This window comes from Tachypleus tridentatus, chromosome 13 (assembly GCF_004210375.1).
Source record: "Tachypleus tridentatus isolate NWPU-2018 chromosome 13, ASM421037v1, whole genome shotgun sequence".
NCBI lineage: Eukaryota > Metazoa > Arthropoda > Merostomata > Xiphosura > Limulidae > Tachypleus > Tachypleus tridentatus.
In genome coordinates, this window is record NC_134837.1 from 45,980,179 (window position 1) to 45,995,236 (window position 15,058).

The 15,058-nt window shown below is 32.9% G+C and overlaps 1 protein-coding gene across 1 annotated transcript in view; it reads left to right on the top strand.

Annotated features, from left to right (window-relative positions):
• LOC143239362 (protein turtle homolog B-like) overlaps nucleotides 1-15,058 on the top strand; it is a 124,805-nt gene that overhangs the window by 88,884 nt on the left and 20,863 nt on the right. Inside the window, exons 5-6 of the mRNA XM_076480361.1 lie at nucleotides 12,160-12,456; nucleotides 14,666-14,956. Of these exons, the coding sequence (XP_076336476.1) occupies nucleotides 12,160-12,456; nucleotides 14,666-14,956 (588 nt within the window). The remainder of the gene's footprint in view (nucleotides 1-12,159; nucleotides 12,457-14,665; nucleotides 14,957-15,058) is intronic.

Sequence of the window (15,058 nt, forward strand, 5' to 3'; positions counted from 1 at the left end):
TTTTAGTATCTTCATGAGTTATAAAATATTAAGTTCTATGATTTTGGTAAGAGCGTTCTTAAACATTTTAGTGAGGTATTATTTCTAAGTTTTCACATGAATGGATGTTTCTACATTTCTCAAACAGCATTTCTATAAAAAATGAAATCACACATTTTGTTGCGCATCATGATAAACTGAAGATTTTTTCAAAAGTGAAAATCTCATTTGTCTTAATACCAGAGTTTAAGTTTATTAATTGTGTGAAAATTAAATATTTTCTTTAAACTTTAAGAAACTAATATTGCAGGTGACGAAATGTTTCTTCGATGGTTCTTTTTTTGCATTTTATAAATGCTATGTTAATAGAAAAGTATTTGTGATATTAGATAATTGTCCCTGAGAATTTATTTTAAACTTAAAATATGTATTTATTTCATTTAAAGAGAATGCATCTCTATAAACATATGTTCATTGCTTGATAAAACATAAACTGAGCCTCATTTTCTCTATAACTTTATAAATACATGTGTCTAACTTCTAAATTAGACTATTATTTAGTTGTGTATTCAATTGAAATAAGTAAGTAATCGAGTGTAATAACAATAATTTATTTTTTACCTTTATATGTATGCATTGAAATCACTCACTTTGTAAAACCACCACACTTATTTGTGGATTCTTTACGACTAATTTAAATTAATCTTAATCTAAACATGTTTAATTGTAATCAGTAAGCTTAAAGGGATAACCTTATTTTTTAGTTTGGTTGTTGTTAAGCGCAAAGTTACAGATTAGACTGGCCCAGCATGGCTAGATGGGTTAAGGCGTTCGACCCGTAATCTGAGGGTCACGGGTTCCAATCCCCGTCGCACCAAACATGCTCGCCCTTTCAGCCGTGGGGGCGTTATAATATGACGGTCAATCCTATTATTGGTCAGTAAAAGAGTAGCCCAAGAGTTGGCGGTAGGTGGTGATGGCTAGCTGCTTTCCCTCTGGTCTTACACTGTTAAATTAGGGACGGCTAGCGCTGATTGTCCTCGTGTAGTTTGCGCGAAATTAAAAACATTTAAACTTCTATTGCCATATAATTTAATAAACTCTTGTATTAGGCTGGTTTAAATGTAACAAATGTGGTATTTTTTTTAGGTTCACTGATTTTCCTTCCAGTAATTAGGTAGAAATAGCAGAATTACTGGAGATTTGCCAGAACATCTATTCGTTAAAATTCTGTGTTAAGTTGAAATACACTAGTATTAATGGACATAACTTACATAATATGTAGAGAAATACTGAAATATCGTACATCACATGGAGATAAGAAACAAAAAGTATGTCTGCAAACCATAAAGATAAAATTCAATGTAGCCCATTACTTATCGTAGTTTATATTGCTTGTTATAATTATTTCACATACATTGGATGCAGTTAATACCACATTTTATTTGTTGAGGAAGTTGTCTATTCAGAAAGGACTATATTTTTATAGCAATATTGAAATATACTTTGAACATGATACAACGTAAAGTTTATTCGTTTTGTAACTCGCACAGAGCTACCCAAGAGCTACTTGCAGTAACTCTCCATAATTAAGTAGTTATAGGTTAGTGGAAAGCCATCTTGTCAACATCACCTACCTCCAACTATTGGACTACTCTTTTACCGTCAAATTATAATGCCCTTATTACTGAAATAGCGAATGTTTTAAGTAACAGAAAATATAACACTGCACAACAATTTTTTTGAAAAGTTTTGCTTCCTGAAAAGTTTTTGTTGATTGTAACAGGTACTTGGTAGGTATGCACAAATATAGTTTTGATTTTGCTTCATCACGTAGAAACTCTGAGAAGTTTACTGTTTACCAGCAATAACGCATTTAATTGCGTTTATGTTTCTAATACGCTATTAAGTTCAACATAATTAAAAGTGTTTTGCTCCTGATTTTCGTTTGTATTCAATGTCTGGTGCATCACGTTGCAGTGTTCAACAGTAGTCAGTAAGTATTGACGGATTCCAGTTGCCCTGATATCGTTTTTCCATTGTAGCAATGTCCTGGTAAAACCTTTCACCGTTTTCGTCACTGACAACACCGAGATTTGCGGGGAAGAAGTCCAAGTGTGAGTGGAGGAAATGAATCTTAAGGAACATATTGCACTTCCTTGTTTTGTATGCTTTGAGAAGTTTGTCTATCAGCTGAATGTAATGTGGGGCTCTGTAATTGCCAAGAAAATTGTCAACAACGTCTTTCCGGCCCAGCAAACAGATCTTCGAACCGCTTGTCACTCATAACATGTCTGATCTGAGGGCCAACAAAAATGCCCTCTTTGATCTTGGCGTCAGTTATTCTTGGAAAGATCTGTCTTAAATAACGAAAACCTTCGTTTTCTTTGTTCATTGCTTTCACTAAATTCTTCATAAGTCCCAATTTTATGTAAAGAGAAGGCAAAAAAGTCTTTGCCGGGTTGACAAGCGGTTCATGCGCCACATTTTTTTCTGTCCTGGAACTAACTTTTCACGGAGTGGCGAGCTCTGTCTAGAATAATGTGACTCTTTGGCACTACTGTCCCATTCACAGATGAAACAACAATACTTTGTATAGCCGAGCTGCAGTCCCAGTAACAGAGCAACGACTTTCAGGTTTCCATAGATATTCCAGTTGTACTTGCTGTACTGGATGTGCTTCAGCAACATTTCCATGTTCTTGTAGGTTTCTTTCATGTGTGCTGCAGAGCTAGCAGGTATTGAAGGGTGAACGTTGTCATTGTGTAACAGAACAGCTTTGAGGCTTAACATTAATGAATCAATAAAGAGACGCTACTCTTGCGGGTCATGGTCACAACCCAAAACAGAGAACAATCCTTCGATGTTAACACAGAAACAGAGACTGACAACTTGTGCAAAGAATTTGGTTATATCATCTTGGCGGCTTCGAAAAACAGAAATGTTCGTACCTGGTGACAGCAAACACTATTTCTGCAGTCTTGAACCCAGCAATTTGGCTTTTGCTTTTAAGAGACCCAAATCTCTGACCAGATCGTTTAATTCTGACTGTGTTATGAGATGTGGATCGCCTGAGGAGCACGGTTCAAAATCCGGATCAGTGTCACTGCCAGTTCCCTGCATTGCAGTTTCTTCATCTGATTCGTCTAAGGTCCATTTCTCTGGTGGTTTCGGAATTGGGAGACGGTCATCATGTGGCACGGGTCTCATTGCTGAAGGCAGATTAGAGTATTTAATTGACTTCTTATTTGGTCAGAGAAACCAGACACATTAGTCAAACAGAATTAACAGTCCGTCACATGGTCTTTCTGTTCTCGCCATATCATCGGGACAGCAAACGGCATTATCTTTCGAGTGCCTCTGAGCCAAGCTCTCAGACAGACAACACATGTCGCACAACAAATGTGAGGCGCCAATTCCTGGTCTTGATCACCAATTTTACAGCCCAAGGACAGATGATATGCTTTCTTCACAAGAGCAGTCATTGAGCGTCTCTGAAGAACAAGCGTATACTCGCCACAAATATAGCAGAATGTATCGTGGCTGTTACGACATTGACGAGACATATTGACCAACACGAATCATCCTGTGAAACGTCTATAACATCTAACTTACTTGTTACAGTGCTACTGAAGCAATGCTATATTTTGAAACAATACATACACACTATAAGATCTATATTACTCTAATGAGCAGCATCTGTGTATGCAAGCCACTTTTATAGCCTGCTGAGACAGTGTAAAGCTGGCTCGGCCTGCCCAGGCATGCCAGGGCTGCATACGTTCAAAAAACAGCTTCCAACCTGGCTTTATTTCTTGCCTGGACATGCCCAGACTGCACGAAACGTTGTTCATAGGTCTCTTACAGAAACAAAAATTTTTGGACACAAATATAAAAAAAAACATGACAAAACTGAAGATTTCGAAGAAACGGTACTTAATGGGCAAATCTGAATGTGATTTTCGTGATCAGCAGCCAAAAATCTATAAGGAACACCCAACACTGTTCAAGAACCAAAAACTTTGTTGTGCAGTGTCATTGTAAGAAATTTATTTGTTGCTAAGCATAAAGCTACGTCATAGACTATCTGTGCTGTGCCCACTGCAGCTACCAGGTAGTACTGTGAAGAATAAGCCGACACTAATACTATAATTAAGTGAGAAATTCTAATATACAATCAAGCATTAAAATTTGATTTTTTTTCTAGTTGTTGTTGGTTTCCTACAAGCTTCGCTTATAATTATTCATTTAAAGACTTTACAATAAGTATTAAGTGAGTATTATAATGCAGATTAATGCCGATTTGTTAAAAAGAACCATTAGGAATATAAAAGTTATACCTTTATATGTTTTCTCCTGTTGCCAACTGTACCAGATGTGTGCAAAATAGTAACCTATTTGTGTAGAAATAATAGCATGTAGTTTCCACGCTGCTCAAAGATCGCTCTTACAACACTCATCAATATTCCTTCAATTGTACCTTGCTTTTCGTAAAAATTAGCCCAGATTTAGGATTTTCATTTGAAACTTTTAAATAGTGGAAAGTTTCTCTCTATGTTCAGTAACGTGTCTCTAGGAAATTGTATTTGTAATGTGATACATATCTGATTTTATCGTTTATTTTTGCATGTATAACTGATTTTGCCAGATGACTTACGTCTCAAAGTTAATGTTGAATTTCTATCGTGAAATATGTTAACAGAAAATGTAATATAAATCATCTTATTTTAACTGTTTTGAAACTATATAAATGCAAGAAAAAATGTCTGTAAACAAAACTGTGTAATCAAATAAACACATTTAGATTTACTTATTTGTTTATTTTTAATTTTTTCGTTTGTTTTTAGAATTTTCTTGCGCTTTGCTATAAACGCAAATATTAACGCCGTTCCTAATTTGTTGTTGTTGTTTAAATGCAAAGTTACAGTGGGGTATCTGTGATTTTTATACAGTGAAAAATCGAATCTTTGATTTCAGCAATGGAAGTGTGTAATTGAGCCCTGAATCTTCAGTTTGAACTGAAAGGTTAGATTGAAAGCAGCTAGTCAACAAGAACCGCCACTAACAATTACGCTACGCCTATTTCGCTAAATAGCATAATTTAACTGTCACTCTTACAAAGCACTTGTGTCACTAAACGACAAAGAAACACGAACCATGAACTCTTGAATTTACAGTTTGAACACACTAATGCCTAGTTTCTTAACTGTTTTTTCTTTCTTTTTTTTTCTGTTTACCACAAAATCCCACAATGGGCTATCGAAACCTGATTTCATTTAACGTTATAAGCCCTCAAACTTAGCGCTAAGACTGAAGTGTTTAAAGTTTGGAATGTGTGGTCCTTTCAAAGAAATGTCATTCAAGTGTATTGCAAAGTGAGAAAACAACATATTTTATCTGTATAATTGACTAACCATATAATAGGTCTCACTGTAGGGAGATAATGATAAATTAAGAACTTGCAATGCTAAAATATGCATTTCGGTTCTTTGGGGTAAAAAATAGCGAATAATCATAAACTATTGTATGAATTTACGTTAAAACAAACCAAAAACTATAAGATCAAATTATAATGCCCTTATTATTGCAATGTCGAATATTTTAAGTAACAAAGAATATAATCTGTATAATAATATATAACATATAAATTGTTATTTAAAATACACTGTGAAAGTGTCTGCAAACGGAAAGTAAATTACGCTTTCATTCAATATGAATATCATACGAAAATAATTATCTCAATTTGTCATTCTAAAATGAGGTGTTAATATCAAATGGTATGAACAATAGATTAAAATGCTATAACAATTATTGGGATACCTTAATAAATAATAAACAAAAAATTTAAGTTTATGTTTAACATGCCCAATCCCTTCAGTGTTGATATATATATTTTTAAGAATGGAATGACAAATTACGTTGGTATGTTAAGAGTTCGTTGATTGGCGGTTATCTTAATAGAATGTTTTGTTTTTTTGGCTTTGACAACTGATTATCTAGGTATCTATTTATTAACATGGAAATGAAAACTATACTTCCAGTTTATATTTCTGTTACGTATTTGCATGATTCGTGTGACGTGGAATAGAGTAAAATGCCATTAAATATATCCAAACCGATCTGGTTTGTTTTGAATTTCGCGCAAAGCTACTCGAGGACTATCTGCGCTAGCCGACCCTAATTTAACGGTGTAACACTAGAGGAAAGGCAACTAGTCATCACCACTCACCGCCAACTCTTTATCTACTCTTTTACCAACGAATAGTGGGATTGACCGTCATAATATAACGCTTCCACGGCTGAAAGGGCAAGTATGTTTGGTGTGACGGGGATTTGAACTTGCCACCCTCAGAGTACCAGTCGAATGCCTTAACCACCTGGCTACGCAGGGTCTTTCCAAACTATATAATATCAAGTAACTATTATCATTTTAACCTCATTGACTTATAAAAGTAAAAACGAATAAAAAAATTTGATATAAGTATGAGCACAGTACAAATAACCTACTTTGTATCTTTGTACTTAATAATAAAGTAACAATACGTGTGTGAGTAAATAATGAACTATAAAATTTTAATAAAACTACAGAAATAATGTAAAATACACAATCGAAAATACTGTACAAGAATAAATAATGTTAATTAGTATTATACATAGAATGCAATAGAAAGAGTTTTTTAAATATATTTGAATTTTGGAATATTTATTGGTATTGCTTATACCCACACAGAATATTATACAGAATATTTTTTTGTAATTTCCGAAACATTGAAAATGTTATTGCAGACAAGGCTAAAACTATTAGTGTGTGTCTGTTTTCTTACAGCAAAGCCACATTGGGCTATCTGCTGAGCCCACCGAGGAGAAAACTGTTAGTAAAATAAAATATTATCTTATAAATTTAATTCTAGAGCTATTTAAATACCACTTGAGTTCTCGTTTGTCAAAAGCCAATGATATTATAAACTAAGAGAAAATCAAGGTATGTTCGAAACTTCATATTTCTTTGTTGAGTTATGCGTTAAGTGATTTTGAAATGATATACCGTATGGAGAGCAACAAGTCAATACCACTTACCACCAACTTTCGGGCTATTCCCTACTGACGAATAATAGGATTGGTAATAACATTATAACGTCATTACTGCTGAAAGGTTAAACATTTTCGGTAGCGATTTCAAATTCCGTGATTCGCAAATAACGAGTCAAGTGTCCTAACCATCAAACCTAAAAAGAGAAAAAGAATATCAAAGAGATTATAAACAAAGGGAAGGGAGAAAATTTACATAATACTAAATATGACATAAATTTAGACGAGTCTCATATTATCGCTGAACTAAAGTTTACGAACAGCTCTACAACCTTGAGGTTCTTGCGATAGAAAAAAAAAATCACCGGCAGAATTAGGAACAGGAACAGTTGTCCAACTTCAAATAATTTAGAGTTTCGTGATTTTTTTCCTCTCATTTGCTTGGTTTAAGTTCAAGATATTTGTTCTGCGAATGTTAATGACGATTAAAACCGTTAATTAGCACACTGTTTTTTAATATAATACCAACAAAAGCAGTTAATTATCAGTGTAAATGTGCATTGTTAGCACTTATGCCTGGAGGCAAATGGCTTTATACAATCAAAACATGTAGATTTTATTGATTTTTTATAGGTTCGTGGTTTTGATAAAGTTAACACGTGTTTTTTATTATATTAATTTGTAAACGGATAAAAAGAAAAGATCTTAGTTATCTTATTGTTGCCGAGATACAGTACGTTAAATTAAAATTTATTGCTGGAACATCAGTCGCAAATAAGAAATGCAACGCAGCTAGTGCGATACTCCGATCAAACCCACAATTAATTTTTAAGTAAAAAGAAATGACATCAATACGTTATGTACTAGATGAAAAAAATAATTAAACTAATTTTAAGTTCAGCCCATTCAATTTACCTACCTTACACACTGTAAAGTGTACAATTATGTAAGCATCAGAGACCATTCTGTGGTAATCATGAATAAATCAGGTTTACTTTATTTCCTTAACTATAGTTCTTGTATTGAGCACTGACACAAAACGTTCGGGTTAAAATAAATTGTTGTGGCTTGTTTTAAAAGTGTGAATTTAACTCCAGTGGCATAGTGATATGTCTTTGGTCTTACACTGCTAGAAACCGGGTTTCGATACTCGTGGTTGACAGAGCACAGATAGCCCCTTGTATAGCTTCGTGATTAAAAACAAACACACAATTATTTTTCTTTGTCTTTTCTACTTTATTATTTTTTAATTTTTTATACAATGCATCTAATCTTCTATTTGTTTATTTATCGTATATTGTTTGACACAACTGTTGTCTGTTCTGAAATGTTTTTGAATGTATTAAATAATCCCCTTTTCTGTAGAACCGTATCTGACTATAAACGACGTAAACAAACAGAAACGTAATGAAAACTCTACGTCACAGAATTGACGTAGAAATCTCAAAAAATCACCATCATTGTATATCAATAAAGTTTTGTAACTATCAACAAGCAGAAAAAGAAGGGACTTATCCAACATTGTTTTAGTAAAAAATTGCCAGCCATTATATAACAGTATGTAACTACAAGATTAAAAGTAAATTATTTTATTCATTACAAAATTTCTGAGAAGCGTATAATATCTATTTCTTTTCGTGAGACACGTTACTATGTTAGTTACTGGATGTTACAGATACAGTGCATTATTAAGTTGTCCTTATTTATTGGCCTGGCATGGCCAGGTGGTTAAGGCACTCGATTCGTAATCTGAGGATCACGGGTTCGTATCCCTCACACCAAACATGCTCGCCCTTTCAGCTGTGGGGGCGTTATAATGTGACGGTCAATACCACTATTTGTTGATAAAAAAGTAGCCCAAGAATTGGCAGTGGGTGGTGATGACGTGCTAAATTAGGAACGGTTAGCGCAGATAGTTCTCGTGTAGCTTTATGCGAAATTCAAAACAAACCAAATCTTACTTATCCGTGATGACGAAAAAACTCACTTGTAGAGAAAAATATATATGTAAAAACGGCTGGTATGGATAAAAAACTCTATGTAGAGGAGCGAACAACTTTTCGACATTTCTCGGTCATCGTCAGGTTCGAAGAAGGTTGAAACGTTGTTCGCTCCTCTACGTAGAGCTTTCTCTACCCATACCAGCAGTTTTTACATCTATACAAATCTTACTTATTTATCGCGTTTCACTGCATTGCTTAAAAAAGATCAGTGGTATTGCAATTAAGTGTAAAAATGCCACCCAGTTTCTTATTTACAAACTAAAACAAAATAAAAGATAACAAGTCGGTTACGAATTAAATGTTTTTTTTACTGGAAAATATTATATGAGAAATAGGTGACATTTTGGATTTGTAAATTTTATTCAAAGTGGAACATATTGATTTATTAATGGAGATTAATATCTTTTTTTGAAATTTGTTTCTTCCCAAATATGGAGAAACAACTCATTTAAAAGCACTACAGTTTCGCCTGAGGTGAATTAAGACAGTATATTGAATCTTTATCGATTTATGTAAATTTTGTAGTTTAAGTAATGGATAATTTTGATTTTTCACAACGCTTCCTATGTCACCTTTGAAAATAAAAATAAAGTTTAAAAATTTTTCTGTGAATATTTTTACAGAGGAAACTCAATAAAGTACATGAAACTGTGATTGCTTAGAAATAGCAAACAGACATTGTCTTTTAGTTTAAATAAGTAGTTAAACAATAAAACCAATCTATGTAATATAATATGATAACAAATATATTCGTCAGGGTATTTTGTCTAGCGGTCAGTCAGAGATTAAGTAGTCCAGGCTTTAGATTTGCACTAAAACTAACAAACACCTTGCCATTAAAAAAATGCGGGTACTTAAATTATATTACTAAAATTAATTTATTAATATCAATTTAAGTAACTAAAGCCATGATTCGGCTTTTAGTAGAATAATTTTGAATTATAGCAATCGTTTTATCTCTGACGATATGAAAACATTAGCTTGGAGGGCAATCTGCGCTACCCGTCCCTAATTTAGCAGTGTAAGACTAGAGGAAAGGCAGTTAGTCATCACCACCCACCGCTAACTCTTGGGCTACGAATAATGGGATTGATCGTCACGTTATAACGCCCTCACAGCTGAAAGGGCGAGCATGTTTGGTGTGATAGAAATTGTAACCCGCGACCCCCAGATTATGAGTCGAACGCCTTAACCCACCTGACCATGCGGGGCCTGCTTGAAATAGAATGTAATTGTTTTCTTTTAAACTCAGTCACCGATTTCTCGCTATAATTAACTTTGTGTTATATTATCACTGAAGTGAAAATTGTTATACGCTTTAAAATAAGTTGCTTTTGTCCTTATGAAACTTTTTTTACGTTTTCTTAAAGAACAGGTAAGTGGATCATACGGTGAATAATCATGTTTGAACGCTACAATTAAGTTTCGTTTTATTATATTTAATCGCTTTTCTTTAAGTTACGCAAATATGATGTGGATGGAAAGCTTGTCACATTAAATAATTATTGCCTTTTAAATTTCATTAATGAGTTTTAAGAGCACTGGTGCAAATGAATTTATTTTATGGGGTTAATAGATTATAATAAATCATGTCGTACATGGAGCTAAAATATTTGAATATATTTTCGTTCTACTGAAACCGTAAATTTATTTATTTATTTAAACTAGTTTGAAGCTTTTTACCATCACATGATTATAACAGTTCTTTAGCTTGTGAACCATCTCTAAATTCAATAGCTTAAGTTCGAGTAAATCACTGTAAAGAAATAATGTTCAAGTCAATTCTTGTTAGTTTATTCTAAATGTCGCAAATTAGTAGAAATTCTCTCCTTTTCATTACAAGTCACATAGTGTTTTAAACTCGCAATAAAAATAAAATTATTTTCAATTATTATCAAAAGCATGTCTATAATTTATGTTTTACAAGAAGTATTTGTTACTCAGATTTAATAGGTACTGAAAGTGCCATTAGAGATGAAAAGTTAATTCTCAGTGAACTATTCCTTTGTTTAGCCTACACGTACATGTATTTTGTCTATCAGAAGAGATGTGCTTTTTTTTTCAAAACAAGTTTTCTTCCACGCATTTACTACTATAGGTATTATTACACCGAAGTCTGAAAATAGAAAATAGTTAAAATGTTTCAGTTGTTATTATGACAATAATCCAGACATCTTCTATATTAAAATAGAAGAAAAAATTAGCATGAGAAAAAATATCACATGACGCTTGCTATTCAAATATTTTCCAGTTCAAGTTAGTCTAAAATAATAAGACATTTGTTTTTATCTATTTTACGCTCACTAGTAGCATTGAAGTATTCGTACCATTAAAGTTCTTAAAATTAGCTTATGTTTAAAAAAAAAAAGTCACGTTGACGTTTTGACAAAAAATTATACATAAAGTAATCGTGCACACATATTGTTCGCTAGTATTCATTATTCTATAACAATGAAAACTAGAAGAGATATGATCGGTTCTCAAACAATATTCCCCTAGCTTAGACTAAAAAAAAAAGTATTTGTTTTCGTTTAGTTATGATATCCGATCTGTAGTCGAAGCCATAACATTGTTAGTCTGTCGCTTTAAGCCACATTTATTTTGTTAGTACATTGTAAAGCATAATTCCGGAAAAGTTCATCGCCATTTACATCCATAATAAATTCATCTTCTAGGATTAAAAAGAAAGTTTTAAATATTTGAAAAACTATATAAAGGTCTCTCGACAAGTCAGCGATAAGTTTATGAAAACACAACTCTAAAATCTGAGTTCTGATTCCCCTTAAGGAACAGAGCGCTGATAACACATTCTGTAGCTTTGCGCCAAAACAAATAAGCATTTTACAAGTAACTGAAACATGGTATTTTAAAACAATTTAAAGGAATATCTTATTTCAAAAGAATTTAGAATAACAGTATCTTTACAGCGATTTAATTTAATTTGAAGATGCTAGAGTTCTAATTATTTAATAATTCAGCATGCTCATATATCGATATCTTTGAAATATCATTCTCGTTTTTTTCCTGAACTTTTATAATTTTACCGTTATTGCAAAATATTATTACTGAAATAGTCTTACGTATTTAAAACAGATTTTATCTTATGACTCCTAACTTCGGAAAATATGTAGTTTTTTTGCTCACCCAGTGAAGCCTTTAGATGTAAAGATCATCACACCCAATAGGCCTGTATCTGCTGGTCGACAGGTGGAGCTCGTATGTAAAACGTGGGGTGCCAAGCCTCCTGCTGAAATCACCTGGTGGAAGGGGATGGACCGTCTAACACATGTTTCAGACTTATTAACTCCAGATAGTAATATAACTCTTAGTACTGTTACATTCATCCCGAAAGCTAAAGATAATTTGAAAAATATCACTTGCAGAGCAGATAATTCTCTTCTGAAAGACAGCGTTGTTTCTGATGTTCACAGCTTGGAAGTATATTGTGAGTAAATTTTTTAACTTTTTAAATATATTTAAAATTTTGTCAACCATTGGCGTGAAATTATTCTAAACTAATAGCGACGTGGGAGTCTTATTGTACGTTTTAGAACCCACGAGAAACACATTGCAAGTATATAAACAGTTAACAGACCGATGACGTGTCATTTTTGGATACTATTTGTTAGTGCGTGCAATTTGACATTATTTTTTGTTTTCAAGAATATTCGTCACTATGGTAACAAAATGTTGTATAAATAACCCAAACATATTGTGTTATGTTTGTTGTCAAGAAACAAAAGCAAAGCACTACAAAATTAAAAAAAAAACACAAAAATGTGTTACGTGTATTATGGAATTAAACCTGGGGACCCAGACAACTCTTGGACTTTGCACAAAGTTTGTACCAATTGTTTCGAAGAGTTGAGACAATGGACTAAAGGTAAGAAAAAGTCTCTATTTTTTTTAGAATTCAGATGTTCTATCGTGAGCCTAGAAACCACGGAAATGACTATTTCTTTTGGTCATGTACGTGAAAAGATACAACACTCCAAAATAAAATATTTCGTATCCGAACCTTGTATCTGCTATAAGACCTGTTGCTCATGTACTTAGTTCATGTGAGACTCTTGATGCAGTTTCGTCTGACGCCAATTGAAATAATGACAGGGATTGTTTTCAACCTGAAAGATCAGGTGAACCATATATTTTTACACAAGGTGAATTTAATGATGTATTAAAAACTTTGGGTCTTCCATAAGATTCGCCCCCCAATGGCGCAGGAGTATATCTACAGATTAATACCGTTAGAAACCGAATTTCGACACCCGTAGTGATCAGAGCACAGATAGCCCATTGTGTAGCTTTGTGCTTAATTCTAAGGAAACAAACAAACAAAACCATAAGATTCTTAAAAAAATTTGGTGTCCAGACTTCGGACTAAGAACTTACTTTCTTCAAGGATATCATGTTACTGCTAAGAAACAACGACCACACAATGCCATCTTGACAAATGTTGAACGTGAATGTTTGGTTGACAGAAAGAAAGTTACTTTGCCACACTTTACATAAAACTGGGCTTGAAGAACTTTGTAAAGACCTCAGACAAAGATGGCGACTATTTCCAGTAACTATGTGGGTAATTCCCAACATTTCCGGAAACGAAGCTTAAAGAAGGAAATTTTCTTAGTCCTCCAATTAGTACATTATCTTCTAATGATCAGCTCGAAAGGACAATAGAAAAACTGAAAAAACAGACAAATGTGGATTACCGTTGAAAGTATTTTTCACAATGCTTTAGGAAACAACAAAAGTCCAAATTATGAAAATATTTTCAATAACATGCTTGTTAAATTCAAAGAGTTTGATTGTAATGAGCTTGAAAGTTCATTCTTACACTCACATGGTGACTGTTTTCATGAAAATCTCGATGCGCCAACGAGAAACAAGGAGAAAGATTTCATTAAGACATCAGGTGAACGAAGAGGAGGTATCAGGAAAAATTAAACATCAGCATGATGATTGCTGGTCATTGAAACAAGATGCTCAATACGCAATACATGAAAGAAAGACCTCAAATGTAGTTTCAGACTAGAAACTTAGACTTCACGAAAGAAAATCAGAACGAATGAGAATATTTATTTAACATTTTTGTTCTTCCCTTTTTTCAGTTTGTTTGTATTTTTGTTAACAAATATAATATTAAAAATAGTAATTGTAGTTAATAAAATAACAATTTCATTTAAATAACATTTTTTATCTCCCGATTTTTTAAAACTGTCCTTACGTGATAGAAAAAAATGATATTATTTTCAAAGTCTGTGTAACTGAAGTAAGGAAAAACCGTTATTCAAACCGAAAAAAAAACTTTATGAAGTTTAAATTCGCCAGCTTGTGTTAGTAGATAATAATAATATTTTTTCTAGTAAATTCATTCTTGAATTTTTTCATTACTTCATATAATCAATTTTTATTTTATAACACAAAACGATTAATATTAACAATTTACAAACTATTCAAACTGAGTGATAACTCTAAAAATAGTGTTTTGACCTGACCATCAGTGCTTCTCCATCTTTACTTTTAAACCTTTCTGACTCATTGACCACCTTTTTTTATGAAAAAATTATTGAAATGATTCTGTGAATAACACTGTCTATTTCATATTTATTGGATTTATAATATTAATATCACTAAATAACGCTGTTTTACAGACGTTCCACAAGTTACAGTTAGTCCAAGAAATCTATACAATCTCAGTGATTTAGCAGACGGCAGTGAAATAACAGTAGATTGTAACATTGATGCAAATCCACCTAAAGTTGATGTCTGGTGGCTGTTTAATGGTTCAACAATAAACATCAATCAAAAATTAGACATTATAATCGCCAACCATTCGTTGACTATTAAGAACGTTAAAAAAAATCATAGGGGAAGGCTCCAGTGTGTAGCGGCAAACAAAGAAGGGGAAGGCTGGAGTGAAGAAATGTCATTGATGGTAAACTGTAAGTTTATTTAACGTTAGCAAATAACTATAAGTATGTGTGTATGAGGCTGCATTGAATTTAGATGAAAATAAATTTTCTATAATTAGTTCTACCTTTATT